General features: G+C 38.5%; 1 protein-coding gene across 1 annotated transcript in view; it reads left to right on the top strand.

Annotated features, from left to right (window-relative positions):
• Positions 1-18,157, top strand: part of nos1apb (nitric oxide synthase 1 (neuronal) adaptor protein b) — a 34,444-nt gene extending 16,287 nt beyond the window's left edge. The window contains exons 6-10 of the mRNA XM_059500967.1: positions 8,221-8,299; positions 9,145-9,248; positions 10,084-10,227; positions 17,025-17,196; positions 17,768-18,157. Coding sequence (XP_059356950.1) covers positions 8,221-8,299; positions 9,145-9,248; positions 10,084-10,227; positions 17,025-17,196; positions 17,768-18,123 — 855 coding nt within the window. The 3' untranslated portion in view covers positions 18,124-18,157. The remainder of the gene's footprint in view (positions 1-8,220; positions 8,300-9,144; positions 9,249-10,083; positions 10,228-17,024; positions 17,197-17,767) is intronic.
• The last annotated feature ends 733 nt before the right edge of the window (positions 18,158-18,890 follow it).

Genomic DNA, 18,890 nt, shown 5'->3' with positions numbered 1-18,890 from the left:
GTGTACCACTGTTCAGAAATCTATTAGGTATCCATATGTGCTGATTTGCATCTTTGAAGTAGACTCAAAAGTATAAAATTGTCACTTCCAAAATAGTCACAACCAAAACATGTCATTATTGTTTCGGTAGTAACCAAAGGAAACACATAATCCTTTATTTGGGGGAAATAAACACATTTTTAGTACAGTTTTTAGGGCTTAAAGTCTTCTGGCACCATGCGGCATTTGGCTGTGGAAGAAATGTCCTACATTTAACAAAAATGTTTTGATATTATGTTTGAGTTCATGAGTTCACTTACCAATGGTATGAGAGGTACACAGCTTTCACTCTCAAACAAAGAGACACGCATTATAGTATCCAGAGTATGCACCTATAAATTTGGTTCACAACCTGCCATAAATCCGAAAAAATAATCATATTAACCTGTCCAGAGTCGCAGGGCTGATGGAATGAATGGAAAGAAAGCCTGGGTGTCGAGAGCAGCATACTGAAAAAGCTGTGGGGCGCAATGGTCAAAGCATATTCGCATAGAAAAAGCTATTAAAAAGCAGCGGGGCTTTGTAAACAGGGACTGTTCACACATGATCTCTTAACAGCAATTTACCAGTGAAGACTGAATTTGTGAATGGGGCTATGCATATGCTTTGAGTTTCATTTATAAACCTTTGCCAAAACAGGAGAATACATCAACATATTTCTAAATATGCAATTTATTGTACATCACAATTTCAAAATAAAAGTTTCTGAGTTTGCATTTGACTAAATATTAAAATGAAATGTATTTAAACATCATTGAAACATGCGGGAAAGTGAAACATCACCAAGCCGTTGCTACCCTCTGCAGGTATTTGTTATAATACATAATGTACTTAAAGGGTTAGTTCACCTGAGAATGAAAATCTTTCCATCTTCTACTCACCCTCAAAGCATCCTAGGTGTATACGACTTTCTTCTTTCAGAATAATCCAATCGAAGTTATATTAAAAAAAATCCTTGCTCTTCAAAGCCTTTTAATGGGGCAAGCGGGTGTTTGTTGTCAACAGTTCAGAAGATGTGAAATAAAGTGCGTCTGTAATAAAACATCTCTCACAAGGCTCCGGTGGGTGAATAAAGGCCCCCGTAGCGAATCCATGCGTTTTTGTAAGATAAATATCCAGATTTCAAACATAATAAACACTTTTTTCTAACTTCTGCTGGCTGATGGGAACCGGAAGATGTGCAGGTGAAGGTGGAAGACGTATTCGTCACACACACCTCTGGGAAATGTAGGAGCAAAGGAAACAAAGTTTCCTTACTTTAGCAATGGAAAACCAGTCTCCTCTTGGCTTATTTCGAAATCCTCCAATGTTTTTCTTTACAAATCCTCATTTTGTGCTTCTAATTCTTGACCAGCATTTTGTTTTGTTCTCTCTCTGCACTTGTCACTAACCACACAGTGCAGAAGTGAGAAAAAAGTGCTTATTATAATCTGGATATTTATCTTTAAAAAAAATGTATGGATTCAATGAATCAAATAATGTTTGATAAGTAAGATCTCTGATTTTAGTCTTTAAAGTAGTGTTTGAAAAGTCCTTGAAAGTCCTGGAATTTCATTTTGCAGTATTTGTATGAACCCTGTTCAAGTTACCAGTTCTTGAGACATTTTAATGTTTTTTTGTTGTTTATTAAACTGAACTGTAGTTTTCTGAAGTAAACTAATCTGTCTTTATATATTTATTATTTTATATTAATTTAGATTATTTAATTTACCATTATTTATTTTGAACAAAATTTCAGAAATGTAATGTTTTAGATTGTAGCTCATCTTGTACCCAGTCAAGGACAAAGCTAACCAGCAAAACTTGATATCAAAAGCATCCTAAATGTTTCATATGTTTGCACCATATTGTAGTGAGTAACCTTTCTTGGTATTGCTGTCCACCATAATCTGTAGTCTGAGCCTGTCAATGGGGCTAATGGCAATGGCATGTATTATTATTATAGATTACTTTTAAGGAAAATCATTTTCAAATAATGTACTTTTTTTTGTTTGCCAAACTTTATTTAATTTTTTCTTATTGCTTTATCCCCAGTGTTATGCAAAATTTTAGTATTTTAGTTAACCCTAACCCTAGTTTTAGTAGCGTTTTAGTATGCAAGTAAAAATTCTGTAATGTGATGTGGTCGCTACCAAAACATTTCTGTCACTACTAAACATGTGTACATTGTGGGGACCCCTGTGGAAATGGCCCCACAGGGATAGCAAAACCTGACGTTTTTGACAGGTCGGAAAAAAATAAAAAAAAAATAGTAAATGTTGTTTATCTAAACCTGTAACAATGCATATATATATATATATATATATTAGTGGTGGGCATAGATTAATTTTTTTAATCTAATTTAATCTCACTGTGATCTTGAAATTAATCTAGATTAATCTAGATTAAATTGGCTCAATCGAATTCTGCCGAAGGCATTCAGAATATGTGTGTTACCCAAATAAAATTGACAAACAGTAAGTCTTTGAGAAGGGGTTTATCAGGCCAGGTGGTTCATTAGAAAAGGGGCTCATCTCCTGTTTCCAAAATGCATCACAAAGTGCTTGAAAAAGCTGTAAACACATTCCACATTGCACAAGGTGCAAACAACCTTACGCCTGTTTCACACATACTCCGTCTGCAGTGCGTATGCGTTGCATATTTTTTTACGCACCCATGTTAACGGATTCCAGTTGCGTTCCAGTAGCGTTGCGTCTGCAGCAGTGCAGCGATCTTTTACGTACCGAGTAGCGGACTGCAAACGCGTCCTGTGTGAAAGCACATCGAGTCCGTGCTGCACCACATACGTAACGCACACGGACTGCATACACTGCAGACGGAGTATGTGTGAAACAGGCGTGAGCAGGGCCGTAGCTGGGGTCAGCGGGGACCCGGTGAAGGTTGTACCAGTGAGCCCTGTATGAAATTGTTTAATTTGTATGTTTGTTTATTTATATTTATTTGTGCTATTTACACAATGTTTAAGTTTTTTTCAAGTTTGTAGGTGTCAAGGTACAGAAACCAAATAATTAAATGTAAAATAGCACTGGATAGTCTTCAATGTAAAAATGAAATATCCAATCAAACCTACATTTATTCAGACACCTTCAACATTTCTCACATTATTACAGTTTTGCTATATATATCAAAAATTATATCTGGTGTCTGAGTAATTTTTGGTTTGACTGTTAAAACTACAAAGTAATTCAGTCAAGAGCAGTGAGTGATTTTCATTTTCATTTTATTGGATTAACATTACAGCAGCCTGTAGCTAAATTAGGCGCGGTCACTTTAAGAGACGTTGAACGCATTCAATATAATACACATCCCATTTTTTCCTCAACTGTTTACTTTCACTTAAAAAATAACTGACAGTTTTTTCAAGCATAATTTCCAAGGTGGATATTTTGACATATTTTGTAAGTTGTCAGCACAAGAGCAAAAATAAGCAAATTCGATGTTCAAGTGTTTTGAGACGCCTTTCTCTGCATGAGCCCTGAACACCAGAACACCGCGAGTACTGAATTGTGCTCTTTCACATCTTTTTGTTTGTTCAAACTGCGACTTGTATTTGTTCGTTCAGGTGCACGAGGGACTTTGAGGAGAACTTCGCAGAAGAGAGCTCGGTTCAGTGTCGCTGTCCGTGATACGCGGCTCTCTCTCTCCGCACCGAACACAGCTTGCGAGTAACCAGCTGCTCTGTTCAGCTTTTCCGCGTCTTGTGTTTGGATGCTTTAATGTTTAAATCGACAAGCAGTAATGCTTAAAAGCACGTGAAAAAGATAAGCTTTCGTGACGATGCGCAGCAGTGGCCCATCAACTGTCCTGAGCATCTTTTTAGGCTGGCCTCAGCCAGTCGGTTATATAAAATATCAAGGTGAAAGTCATCATAGCCTGCTCAACCCAACTTTGAGAATAGATTAACGGTGATATTTTTTCACGTTAACGCTGCACGTTAACACCGATAACGGCCCACCACTAATATATATATATATATATATATATATATATATATATATATATATATATATATATATATATATATATATAATACAATTTTACTTTTTTCCGCACATACAAAATTAAGTTTAAATAAAGTCTAAATCAACACAACAATTCAACTTAAAGGGATAGTTCACCAAAAAATGAAAATTCTCATTAATTACTCCCCCTTATGTCATTCCAAACCCGTAAGACCTTCGCTCATCTTTGGAAAACAAATGAAGATATTTTTTATGAAATCAGAGAGCTTTCTGACCCTGCATAGAGAGCAAGGGTACTACCACGATCTAGGCACAGAAACGTAGTAAGGCCATGGCAAAAACTGACATGGAAGAGAAGAATTGTTGAATAAAGTTATTTTTGTATTCTTTGCACACAAAAAGTATTCTCATAGCTTCATAAAATTCAGGTTGAACTGATGTCACATGGACTACTTTAATTGTCCTTACTACCTTTCTGGGCCTTGAACATGTCAGTTGCATTGCTGTCTATGCAGGTTCAGAAAGCTCTCGGATTTCATCAAAAATATCTTAATTTCTGTTCTGGAGATGAGTAAAGGTCTCAAAGGTTTGGAACGACATGAGAGTGAATCATTAACGACAGAATTTTCATTTTTGGGTGAACTATTACTTTAAAAATTCAATTAAATGAACAAAAACTACTATTCAGTGCGATACTAAGTAATTCTGATGCAAACGTTGTCAAGTGGGATCATTTTAGTCTGCCACAGATTTTCTGTTTTCTAAAGAAAAAGAAAGTGTTGTTGGCATAAGCTGCTTGATCAGAATCAGAATCAGAATCAGAAATCAGAATCAGAAAGAGCTTTATTGCCAAGTATGCTTGCGCATACAAGGAATTTGTTTTAGTGACATAAGCTTCCAGTAAACAGAGACAACAACACACAGACAAAAAAAAAAAAATTTACAGGAGAATTACAAATTGGCAAATAAATAAGTGTATAAACAATTGTGCTATAGATGATAATGGAATAGGATTGAGTGAGATGCAGGAATATTCTAGGATGGAGGGGTAACAAATAAATATAAGGATATTGCACATTTTTGCATAAGCATAAGTTTAAGTGGGAAACATTTAACTGTTCATGAGGTAGATTGCCTGGGGGAAGAAACTATTCTTGTGCCTTGCTGTTCTTGTATTTGCGGCTCTGCGGCTCTCCAAAAGTTCAAAGATGGGGTGACTTGGATGTGAGGGATCCAGAGTGATTTTCTGAGTCCTTTTCCTCACTCTGGATGTGTACAGTTCTTGGAGGGTGGGCAGGGGAGCACCAATAATCCTTTCAGCAGTCCGAACAGTTCTCTGTCTTCTGATATCTGATTTTGTAGCTGAACCAAACCAGACAGTAATTGAAGTACACAGAACTGACTCAATGACGGCTGAGTAGAACTGTTCCAGCAGCTCCTGTGGCAGGTTAAACTTCCTCAGCTGGCGAAGGAAGTACAACCTTTGTTGGGCTTTTTTCACAATGGAGCCAATGTGATTGTCCCACTTCAGGTCCTGAGAGATGGTGGTTCCCAGGAATCTGAATGACTCCACTGCAGCCACAGTGCTGTTCATGATGGTGAGTGGGGAAAGTGCAGGGGGGGTTTCTCCTAAAGTCCACAGTCATCTCCACTGTTTTGAGCGTGTTCAGCTCCAGGTTGTTAAGACTGCACCAGACAGCCAGCTGCTCAACCTCCTGTCTGTAAGCAGACTCGTCACCGTCCTGGATGAGGCCGATGACTGTAGTGTCGTCTGCAAACTTCAGGAGCTTGACAGAGGGGTCTTTAGAGGTGCAGTCGTTGGTGTACAGGGAGAAGAGCAGAGGGGAGAGAACACATCCCTGAGGGGCACCAGTGTTGGTGGAGCAGCTGTTTGACATGAATTTCCCCAGTCTCACTAACTGTTGCCTATCTGTCAGAAAGCTGGTGATCCACTGACAGATAGAGCTAGGAACAGAGAGCTGGGTCAGTTTGGTCTGGAGGGTTGTTGGGATGATGGTGTTGAAAGCCGAACTAAAGTCCACAATCAGGATCCTCACATAAGTCCCTGTTTTGTCCAGATGTTGCAGGATGAAGTGCAATGCCATGTTGATTGTATCATCCATGGACCTGTTTGCTCGGTACGCAAACTGCAGGGGGTCCAGTAAGGGTCCAGTGATGTCCTTCAGATAAGCCAGAACCAGTTTTTCAAACGACTTCATGACGACAGACGTTAGAGCCACAGGTCTGTAGTCGTTAAGTCCTGTTATCTTGGGTTTCTTTGGAATGGGGATTATGGTGGAGCGTTTGAAGCAGGAAGGCACTTCACACAACTCCAGAGATCTGTTGAAGATCTGTGAAAAGATGGGGGCCAGCTGGTCAGCACAGATTTTCAGACAGGCTGGTGTAACGCCATCTGGGCCTGGTGCTTTTCTTCTTTTGTTTTTCTTGAAGACCTGGCGCACATCATCTTCACAGATTTGAAAATCAGGAGGTATGGAGAGGGGGATTGCAGGAGGTGTTAATGGTTGTGTAGGGAGATGGTCAGAGTGGGTGTTGGGGGTTTCAAATCTACAATAAAACTCATTCAGGTCGTTAGCAAGTCGTTGATTAGCCTCAGTGCAAGCGGATGGTGTCTTGTAGTTTGTGATGGCTCTCAGTCCTCTCCAAACTGAAGTAGAGTCGTTGGAAGTAAACTGGTCTTCCAACTTTTTAGCGTAGGTCTTTTTAGCCGCTCTAATCTCTTTGTTCAGTGTGTTCCTGGCCTGATTGTACAAGACCCTGTCCCCATTTCTGTAGGCATCCTCTTTGGCCTGACGAAGGTGTCTGAGTTTTACTGTAAACCATGGCTTATCATTGTTGAATGTTAAATAAGTCCTGGTAGGAATGCATATATCCTCACAGAAACTAATATAGGATGTTACAGTCTCTGTGAGTTCGTCCAGATCGGTGGTAGCAGCTTCAAAAACGCTCCAGTCTGTGATGTCAAAACAAGATTGTAAATCCTGCTCTGTTTCGCTGGTCCATCTCTTCACAGTCTTTACTACAGGTTTAGCAGATTTAAGTTTCTGCTTGTAGGTCGGTATAAGATGAACCAGGCAGTGATCAGAACGTCCCAAAGCTGCTCGTGGAACAGAGTGATATGCATCCTTTATTGTGGTGTAACAGTGATCCAGTATATTACTGTCTCTGGTGGGACAGGTAACATGCTGTCTGTATTTTGGCAGTTCACGGGAGAGATTGGCTTTATTAAAGTCCCCAAGAATGATTAAAACAGAGTCCGGGTGTTGTTGTTCTGTGTCTGTGATCTGATCAGCGAGTTTCTGTAAAGCTGAGCTCACATGCGCTTGAGGAGGGATGTAAACACTAACCAGAATGAACGAGTGAAACTCCCGCGGCGAATAGAACGGCTTGCAGTTGACAAACTGCATTTCTAGATCAGGACAGCACATCTTCTTTAACACAGTTACATCTGTACACCACCGTTCATTGATGTAAAAGCATGTCCCGCCGCCGCGCGATTTCCCCGTTGATTCTGCGTCGCGATCCGCTCTAAACAGCTGAAAGCCCAGCAGATGGAGCGCGCTGTCCGGTATGGCGTCATTCAGCCAGGTTTCCGTGAAACACAGAGCAGCAGAGTGAGAGAAATCCTTATTTGTCCGAGAAAGCAGAAGGAGTTCGTCCGTTTTGTTGGGTAGAGAGCGTAGATTTGCGAGATGGATGCTAGGCAACGGCGTTCGAAATCCGCGCTTCCTGAGTCTGACGAGCGCTCCCGCTCGCTTTCCCCGTCTGCGCGTCCTGAAGCGCTTGATCAGCGCCGCTGCTTCTCCGATAACAATGTTCAGTAAAACGTCTGTATAATAGAAATCCGGAAAAATATCATGTGATTTGAGTGTCTTTGGCTCGGGTTTTGTTCACAGCACCAGGGCCCATCTGAAATGAACTAATCCATCACTTTGACAGCACCCCTATAATGTGGAATTGACTTATGGGTGTAATGTTCTCTCTCTCACACACTCCTTCTCTTTGCCTTATATCTGTCATTCATTCCTATAAATCTCTTTTCCTCTGTTGAAGGTGAATTAATTCTTCTGTCTCTCCAAGTAAAGCTTTTTGTCACATATCAATTGAAAATCTACAGATGTTTACTTGCATGTGGAAAAGCATGTTCGACATGTTCAGTAAACCCTGGTCACTTAAAGATCTGCTGTCTGTGTCTTAGAGCCAAGCCATGAGGATAGTGCAGACCGTGGGTCAGGCGTTTGAGGTGTGCCATAAACAGAGTCTAGACAATGCTGACGGTGAGGAGACATTGACTTTCACTCACATTTCATTTTATCAAACATGAACCACATTTCATCTGAACTTTCACTGTGTGGCACTTGCATTGGAGACCAATTCAAATAAATCCAATCAGCAAAATACAAATATAATACAAATTAAAAATGTTTATTGTCCTTATATTCATCAGTTTCAAAGCAACTTAGATATTTATTTTGTAAAAGAAAATATGGAAAAACAAAATGATACTTTTAACCAATTCTAAAATAATTTGTTAATTTGTTAAAGCCAAACTTATTAGCTTCTATCATATTAACTGTATGGGTTGCTTCAAACCTTAAATAATTCTGAAATATGAATTAAAACATATTTATTGTCCAAAAGACAAAAAAAAAAAATCACACAAAGAAAAAAAGTTATTTAATTCTAAAAAAATATTCTAAATAAATTTTTTAGATATATATGAGTCAAAATATTACTTAATGTTGGTCAATATAAAAAATTGTTTGGCATTGTACACTGTTTCACTATAAACAAATGCTAAATTTAAAATAATATAAAAGTAGATTGGCATGAAATGAAGCTAAAAACATTTCGTAAGTAAATTTTCAATGAGGCCAATATAAAAATTAAGTAAGATCTATAGCTATTAAGAAATATATTTTATACAATTATTTAGTCCTAAGTTTGGTTTTGGAAGGTTCCTTGTCAAGTATTTTTTTGACTTGGACAAAAAACATTGTTGTTAACATAAATCATTCATTTGTATTGTAACATGAACTAGAAACAGACTCAGTCTATACCTGTGAAACTGGTAGTTGATGATTTTTTTATGCTAAATGATGTGATTTATTCTGAATTGCAGCATGGCTTGTAAAAGGTGAGGAAGAGAGAAGCAAAGACGAGACTTCAGTTGCAAGTGGTTCCGCTGAGAGATCAAGCAACACTGGGATAGAGAAAGATGAAAAGGTTAGTTGTATTTCTGACTGTAAAGTTTAGCAGAAAATCTAAAAGAAATGTGTATTCATGTCTTAATTTTTCTTCATCTATTACATATATGTTTTTATGTTGAGTAAAAACTAAGAAACTGGAAGGCAGAAGAGATCTCAGGTGTTGTCATTTTAAATATAGCTCAAGTTTTGCCTGTTTTCAGTTATTTATAGATGCTACAGCTTGCTCATCCTACATGGTTTATAGGGCAGAAATTGGGCCATGACCACAAGTAGGACTAAAAGATAAATAATTACCAGCAAATATTAAAGTGTCATGCAATTCTTTGAAATCTGTAATAACACTAAGTCAGAATCATTTTAAATCCTTAAAAAGGAACTATATTAACAAAATATAGGGGTAGTTTAAAACAAGTCTTGTTTATTAACATGCAGACTTCTTCCAGTTATTATTTATTAATTATGCAATTAAGGAAACACATTTTAGATGCTTTTAGAATTTTGGCTTGACTCCAATGAATAAGACATGAAAGCTGTTGATGCAGACACATATTCGATCATCAGTTTTTAGAAGTTTAAAGCTTTCGTGTACTTGTAATGGTTTGCAGAATTACTTGCTTTGACACGGCTGAAGTTGTGTGTTCTTTGATCGGTTCTGTGAATCTGCTGATGTTTTATAACAAACTAAAATATTCCCACAGTGTGATACATTTCAAAAGAACTAATAGATCCCAAAGTTACAATTAATGCACCTAGCAATTCATGGCTGTACTGATCCTTGCAAAGACCATATTAAAGTTAATTTGTTGGTTAAAGGTAGTAAACAGCATGTGTCTCCTATTTTCTCCATGCAGGTGTGTGAAGAGCCGGTGCTGGTGATGGTGTCGTCCAGGCTGGCTTCTCCTCTCTCCAGTCCTCTGTCTGTGAGCCATCAGGTGCAGCTCCTGCAAAGACAGTTACAGCAGCAGGAGCAGAGGAGTCAAGCCGCCTCCGCACAGGTCACATCACACATCTGATCACTGTCATGCTCCCTTTATTGACATGTAGCATTATAATATAATTACTAAAAATACAGCGATTTTACCAGCTCGTAAAATAATATAATTTTACATTACATGGTTTTAATGCATACCTGCCAGCCAATCAGAATACAGTATTCAGACAGACCATTTAATCTATATATTAATACTATGGGGCCGTTGAATGCTTGAATATGTTTGGCTGACAAAAGTTCTAACGTGTGCAATTATTTTTAGGGAAATTCACGGCAAACGTAATTCCAGGCAGCTCTCTTTATTTAATCATCTTTTTTTTTTTCGGCCATCACGATAAACCAATAATAATTTTCATTATTTTAATTTTGGCTAATATTTAATTTTGGCTAATCATTAAATAGACAGTATACTTTGTCTAAATAAATAAAACTGAAATGCAAAGTAATTTATTTTAAATGCTACAAATGATTTACATTTACTTTTACATTTAATCATTTAGCAGACACTTTTTTTCCAAAGCGACTTACAAATGAGAACAATAGAAGCAACCAGACCAACAAGAGAAAAACAACAGTAACAAGTGCCATGACAAGTCTCAGTTAGTCTAGTACAGAACACATAGCCAGGTTTTTTTTATTAAGAATATGATAGACAAGAAAAGAAAAGGTAAGTGCTAGTATTAGTTGGTTAAGTGCTGGCGAAAAAGATGAGTCTTTAGATGTTTTTTGAAAGTGAGTAAAGACTCAGCTGTTCGAATTTAGATTGGGAGGTCATTCCACCAGCTGGGCACAGTCCAGGAAAAGGTCAGTGAGAGTGATTTTGAACTTCTTTGGGATAGCACCACAAGGTGTCATTCACTTGCAGAAAGCAAACTCCTGGAGGGCGCATAAGATTGAACTAGTGAGTTTAGGTATGTTGATGCCATGCCAGTGGTCGTCTTGTAGGCAAGCATCAGTACCTTGAATTTAATGCGAGTGGCTACTGGTAGCCAGTGTAACCTGATGAGGAGAGGAGAAACGTGAGCTTTTTTTGGCTCATTAAAGACAACCCTCACTGCTGCATTCTGGATCAGTTGCAGGGGCTTGATAGTACATCCAGGAAGGCCCACCAGGAGAGCATTACAATAGTCCAGTCTGGAGAGAACAAGAGCTTGGACAAGAAGTTGGGTGGCTTGCTCTGACAGGAAGGGTCAAATTTTCCTAATGTTGTATGAGGCAAATCTACAGGACCGGGTCGTTGTAGCCAGTGTTGGGAAGGTTACTTTGGAAATGTAATAGGTTACAGATTACAAGTTACCCTATTTAAAATGTAATAGTAGTGTAACTTTTTTAATTACTTTAATAAAGTAATGTAACTAATTACTTTTGAGTACATTTTGATTACTTTTATAAATTTCTAATGAATGTTAATTTGCAACTGTTAATCATCTTCAACCATTTTACACCATGCAGGTTTAACCTTACAGTAGTGCTCAATACTGTCAGACTTTCACCATCCTTCATCACTTAAATTAAGATGATCACATTTGAACACATCCACCACACAATCAGACTTTACTTAGAGATTGATCTGAAGTTCAAAGCAGATTCAAAATCAAAAGAAATAGTTTATAGATACTGTTTTTGAAACCAAATCTTTGCATAACTACAGGCATCTAACTGCATCTAACAATGGTTTGGGGAAAAATAGTTAATAAAAAAATAAAAGCATATACATCAACTCAAATACGGTTATCTAATAAGCATGTGTCCTATTTTGTGTACTAAACTCCTGAAACTCCTGGTGTCTTTTTGAAACACTGCTGTCTCTTTGTATATGATATGATGATAGTTTCTCAAAACAAGTAAAAAATGCTCATGAAGTGACTGTTCTAGAGATTAATTTCCATGAGGGGCGGACTGGGAAAAAAAATAGGCTGGGAAATCTCACACTCATACACCCACAACACATTCTGAAACATGGACAACCCTATTTTTTTTTTTGGACCTGACATCAAAAAGATTTAACTCCTTAGGTTGGGGGACTTGCAACGTAATTAAGAGTTCTCTCCTGAACTGCACCTTCACTTCCATTATCCATCCATCTCCCTCATGACTTTAATACTGAAGATTTTTATTTGACTTTTACCATGTTTTGTAAGTGCAATTTTGTTTTTTTGGCAAATGAATTACCACTTGTATTTATTTTTACTACAAATTCCATAATTAAACCACGGTTAGTGCCATACCATAGGCTATATTAATTTTCCTAAGGGTTGTGTTTTTGTATCCACTAGCTCCCACTAAACCTATGATAAAATATGATGATTTGTCTGCTAACTTACTACTGTAACATTACAAAAGATAATAATGACGTCGTTTATACAGTATTTTGAGTGATTGCGAGCAATGTGCTGCTGCTGCTTGACTAAGTAAACAAAGACAAAACTACATTAGCATATTTACAGATGAAACTGACCTGCACCTGAAACCCTGAACAGAAGTGTCACTTCTCTGCTCCAGCTGTGTGCTTACACAGTTCACTCGGGTCTCTCTCTCTCGCATTGATTACTAGGAGTCTGATCGAAACCGTTCGGCGGAGGCGCGGAGAGCGCGCGAGCCCAACCATTGCCAGTCACGACTAACCGATTCATGATTTATTAGAATTTTTATTATCGAATGGCGGATTCGGAAATAATCACTTTAGTGTATTCGGCCTGCAATTATACAATAACAATATTAAAGTAGAAGGCCAAATCGTCTGCCAGGCCACCGGGAATAGTCCCGGTTCTCCCGATGTCCAGTCAGCGCCTGATTTCCACAGACACGCAGAACGTGCAGGATTCATTTTGAGTCTTTTTGCGGCTTAATATTCACAGACATCAGTCCATATCGGGTTTTGATTCAAGTGTACTGACCTACTTTTGATTTATTCGTCCAAAATGTGGCATATTGCGTCCGCGTTATAGGCTGAATTCCATTTTTATGACTGGATTCTACGAATGTGTTTTCCGCGTCTCGGAGATTATGGGCCATATGTCTTAGTGCAATTTGGGAAAGAAATAAGCTGTATGTGGATGTGTGTAAATATTCAAATGTAATCCTCTTTGTAATCGTTACAATTTTCATAAGTAACTGTAATTTAATTACTTATTTTTTCTTAGTAACTGTAACTGATTACTGTTACATTTATTTTGTAATTAAATTACGTAACGCCGTTACATGTAACTAGTTACTCCCCAACACTGGTTGTAGCAATATGGTCTGTGAAGCTTAACTGATGATCCATTACAACTCCTAGGTTTCTGGCTGTCTTGGAAGGAGTTATGGTTGTTGAACCCAGCTGTATAGAGAAGTTGTGATGAAACGATGGTTTCTCCCGAACCACCAGCAATTCGGTCTTAGTAAGGTTGAGCTGAAGGTGATGGTCATTCATCCAGCTAGAAATGTCACTCAGACAGGCTCAAATGCGAGCAACTACCATCGGGTCATCTGGTTTGAATGAGAAGTAGAGTTGAGTGTCATCAGCATAGCAGTGATAGGAAAAGCCATGCTTCTGAATGACAGATCCTAATGATGTCATGTAGATGGAGAAGAGAAGTGGTCAAAGTACTGAGCCTTGAGGAACCCCAGTAGCAAGTTGTTGTGAACTTAAACCACAGGAGTGCGGTTCTTTCTGATGGTGGACAGGAGAATCTGGTGATTAACGGTGTCAAAAGCAGCAGACAGGTCCAGCAAGATGAGTACTGAGGACTTTGAAGCTGCTCTTGCCAGTCGCAGGGCTTCAGTAACCGAGAGCAGGGCAGTCTCAGTTAAATGGCCACTTTTGAAGCCAGATTGGTTGCTGTCCAGGAGGTTGTTTTGTACAAGGAACCTAGAGAGCTGGTTGAACACAGCTCACTCAGGTGTCTTTGCAATGAATGGAAGAAGGGATACAGCTCTGTAGTTTTCTAGAAGTGCTGGATGTAGAGATGGTTTCTTAAGCAGTGGGCTTACCTAAGCCTGCTTAAATACTGAGGGAAATGTTCCAGAGTGAAGAGATGAGTTGGTAATGTGAGTAAGTGAAGGTAATACTGAAGAAGAAATCGCTTGAAGTAGGTGAGTGGGGATCGGATCAAGTGGACAAGTAGTAGGATGATTGGACAGGATAAGTTTGGAAATGTCCATCTCTGAGAGAGGAGAGAAGGAGGAGAGAGATTGTGCATTAGTCATTGTTTAGTTATCCTCAGTCTGAGGTGTGGAGAATTGGTCACTGATGGTTTTTGTCTTATTTGTGAAGAAAACTGCAAAGCGTCACAACAGTTGTTAATTTTGTTGTGGTAGTATGTTGTTTTAGCAGTGAAGACATTTTCAGAGAAGGAAGAGAGGAGAGACTGATAGACACTGAGGCCGGAAGAGTTTCTTGATTTATGCCATTTCCTCTCTGCAGCTCTGAGTTTAGACCAATGTTCATGGAGAACAAGTGAAAAAGCTCAGTGAGAGTGATTTTGAACTTCTTTGGGATAGCACCACAAGGTGTCGAGGTTCCGTCGAAAGGTGACCTGTGTTGGAGTGTGTGCCCCTTCAGGAGTAAGTGCTAGGTTAGCAGTAATGAGGAAGTGGTCTGAGGTGTGCAGTGGAGCATCTAAGGAGTTGTCCACGGAGCAACAGCGTGTGTAGATGAGGTTCAGTTGGTTGCCTGATTTGTGAGTCGCTGTAGTAGACACTTGCTTGAGATCAAATGAGGCTAGCAGAGTGTTAAAGTCAGCAGCCTGGGGTTTATCTAGGTGGATGTTGAAGTCACCAAGCAGTACCAGAGGAGTACCATCTTCAGGAAAGTTTGATAGCAGCACATCCAACTCCTCCAAAAAGTTTCCCAATTGACCTGGGGGATGATAAATGACCACAAAGTGGATTTTAACAGGGTGGGTTACAGTAATTGAATGTGATTCAAATGAACCTTTACCTGTAGGTGATGGTTGAAGATCAAATTTCCATTCTTTTGATATAAGGAGACCAGTAACTCCACCCCTCCCAGTCGTACGAGGGGTGTGGGAACAAGTGAATTTAGTGGAAAGGGTTGCAGGAGTGGCAGTGTTTTCAGGTTAGATCCAAGTCTCAGTTAGTGCCATGAGGTTGAGACCGGAATAAGGTAGCAATAGAAGAAATGAAGTCTGCTTTGTTAACAGCAGACTGGCAGTTCCAGAGACCAACTGGAATAGAGAGCATAGTAGTAGAGGTCAGAGGGACAGGCCATAGATTTGTTGGATAGGACTTCCTTCGACGTACATTGCGTGCTCTCCGAGTGTTTGTAGTGATAGTAGAGATTTAAGGCATCACAGCATTATAGTATGAATACATATACATATTCACTTTAAAATTTGATAAAGATTATATTTAAATGCATTTATAATGAAAATTCATCTATCTGTTCACTTTAAGGGCAACAGTTCAATTTAGCTCGAATGAATTAATTTTTTATTTTATAGGGATTTTGGACAGAATCACTGTTTTATGGCTGATCACTGAGTCAGCCAGCGATTTATTTAACAAGCTGTATAACATTGACTCTGCAATGGATATTAAAGTCCAAAATATAGTGAGAATTTTAGTGAACTTCACAAGGAATGGAGGCTGGGGTTCAGGCATCAAGAGCCACCACACACAGACCTTTCAAGGAATTTGGCTACAGTTATCGTATTCCTCTTGTTAAGCCACTTCTGAACCACAGACAATATCAGAGGCATTTGTAAACCACATTTTGTAAACCACATTTAGTCTCGTTTTTATTCATCAACAATATTGCATTATACATTTAATTATAGTCTCGTCTCGTTTTCGTCATATGATAAAGGTTCGTTGACAACGATATTTAGTCATAATTTTAATTTAAGAAAGCAACACTAGTCCTACAGTCTGGAGGGCCCAAGTTGCTTGAAGTCCAGTGTTAAGTTTCCACAGTCTGTGATGATTTGGGGTGCAATGTCATCTGCTGGTGTTGGTCCATTGTGTTCACCAGGTTCGCCATTGCAAACCAGTCACTGCACCCGTTTACCAAGTAATTTTGGAGCACTTCATGCTTCCTTCAGCTGACCAGCTTTTTGAAGATGCTGATTTCATTTTCCAGCAGGATTTGGCAACTACCCACACTGCCAAAAGCAACAAAAGTTGGTTAAATGACCATGGTGTTGGTGTGCTTGACTGGCCAGCAAATTCACCAGACCTGAACCCCATAGAGAATCTATGAGGTATTGTCAAGAGGAAGATGAGAAACAAGAGACCAAACAATACAGATGAGCTGAAGGCCACTGTCAAAGAAACCTGAGCTTCCATATCACCTCAGCAGCGCAACAAACTGATCACCTCCATGTCACGCCGAATTGAGGCAGTAATTAAAGCAAAAGGAGCCCCTACCAAGTATTGAGTACATGTACAGTAAATGAACATACTTTCCAGAAGGCCAACAATTCACTAAAAATTTGTTTTTTTATGAAGTATTGTAATTGGTTGAGGCAGTGAATTGGTGAATTTTTTTTATGTGAGCCAAAATCATCACATTTAAAAGAACTGAAGACTTGAACTACTTTTAGTCTTTGTGCATTTAATATATTTAATATACGAGTTTCACAATTTGAGTTGAATTACTGAAATAAATGAAATTTTCCACAATTTATTGAGATGCACCTGTACTATGATATATGTATATGATAATATATATATATATATATATATATATATATATATATATATATATATATATATATACACATTTTCACATGACAAAAGCATGACTCATATTTTCTTTAGAAAGTGTCAAATCTAGTACTTGTTGTTGTTGTGTAGGTGGTTCTGCTGCAGCAGCAGCTGTCGGTGGAGACCATCGCCAGGACAGAGGCTCAGGCTAGAGTCCAGCAGCTCCTGCAGCAGAACACTGAACTCCTGCAGCATCTCTCACTGCTGGTAAAACACATCCAAGAGCTGGAGCTCCGCACTCAACCACACAAAAACTCCCCCTGTAAGTCTCAAGACTCAATGCGTGCAATGAAGAAATTTTCCTCTTTGTTTTCACAATGTGTGCAAGGCAGAAGAATGATCCAGCCTGTTAAATAAATGTTCCATGAATGAATATCCTGTCTTTTACTCAACCTTATGTTGTTTCAAGATTTTCTTGACTTTCCTTTTGCCACTGATGACAAAAGAATGAATTTTGAAGAATGTTCTATATTCTTCTCTTTAACATATAATCAAAGAGAATAGTATTAACAAGCACCATAAAATTAGTCCCAGCCCAGGTTGAACTCATTAGTATTTGTAGGTATTGATTCCTCTTTATGGAATTGCGCACTAATGCTAATTTGCCCTGTTTAGTAAATCTGGACCTAAAAAGCTAGAGCATTTTAAGCAGCACACTTTTGTCCATTGATGCTGATGTCAATATAGTTATTATCATAGATATCGTTTTTGGTGGGAACAGGCCTTTATGTTGGTGATTAGATATTTAGCTTGGCAAAGTCGGCTCAGTAATGGCACCTCTAATTTATTACTATTATCACTGACTCTGCCATGATGTCATTTCCTCCCTGCAGTGGGATCTCAAGACAGCCTTCTGGAAATTGCCCTGCGTGCCAACATCCCAGCTGTATCACGTGACCCCAACCCAAATCCTCCCTCAAGCACTCAAGAGGGCTTCTCTCTCTCAAACAGCCTGACTCGGCTTGACGGCTTCTGTTTCTTCTCAGAATCTTCAGAGCGGGAGAAGAAGCCGGAGCACGACCGTGACTCAGGACAGGGTCAGGATGAAGATCAGTCGGGTGGATGCTCTCCTCCTGGGAACCAGTTTCTCTGCACACTGGACACACCAGGATTCAGAGAATCTGGTATTGCATCTGGATATGAGTCCAACACTGATGAGAGTGATGACCGGGATAGCTGGGGCCACTAGCTGTGTGCACCATGTGTGAGAGTATTCCTGCTAACAGCTTAAACCAGCAGCAGCAGCTAAGCACTTCAACATTTGCATTGCAGATTCAGCTGTCAGAATAAATATATAAATATCAGAATATATAAAAGTATATTTAATATATTTTAATAAAATTGCATATATATATATATATATATATATATATACACACACATACACACACACACACAGAAAAAAACTAAAGGATGTTACACATCCCAATGTATTAATTGATTCAGTTAAAAAATTGGGTGTCCAGGTTGTCCTAATCATATTAAAAAAAAATTGCTGTACAATGTGAAATTGTGTAAAAAGCATTGTTCAATGAAAAATTAATATTCTGCCATTATTTACTCTCCCTTACTTCGTCCCAAACAGGTTAATTATTTTTTTGTCCATACACTGGAAGTCAATGGTTTTCAATTAGTGTTGTTTTGAACCCCATTGACTGTCATCACATGGACAAAACATAATGAATATATTTTTCATAATATATTATTTCAAATTTTGGGGGTCTTCAAGATTTTTTTAATAAAGTAAAATATTTTTATTCTGCAAGGATGCATTAAATTAATCCAAACTGAGAGTAAATGCATATTTTTTTTTGTTTTTTATAGTTTATAAATCTATTCAAAATGTATAATTTAATACTTTATAGGTTCTCTTTTCAGCTTTCTAGCATCAGCATTTTAGAATGATTTCTGAAGGATCATGTGACACTGAAGACTGGAGTAATGATGCTGAAAATT

The sequence above is a fragment of the Carassius carassius genome, chromosome 20, assembly GCF_963082965.1.
Source record: "Carassius carassius chromosome 20, fCarCar2.1, whole genome shotgun sequence".
Taxonomy (NCBI): domain Eukaryota; kingdom Metazoa; phylum Chordata; class Actinopteri; order Cypriniformes; family Cyprinidae; genus Carassius; species Carassius carassius.
This window is presented reverse-complemented; position numbering and strand designations above follow the sequence as displayed.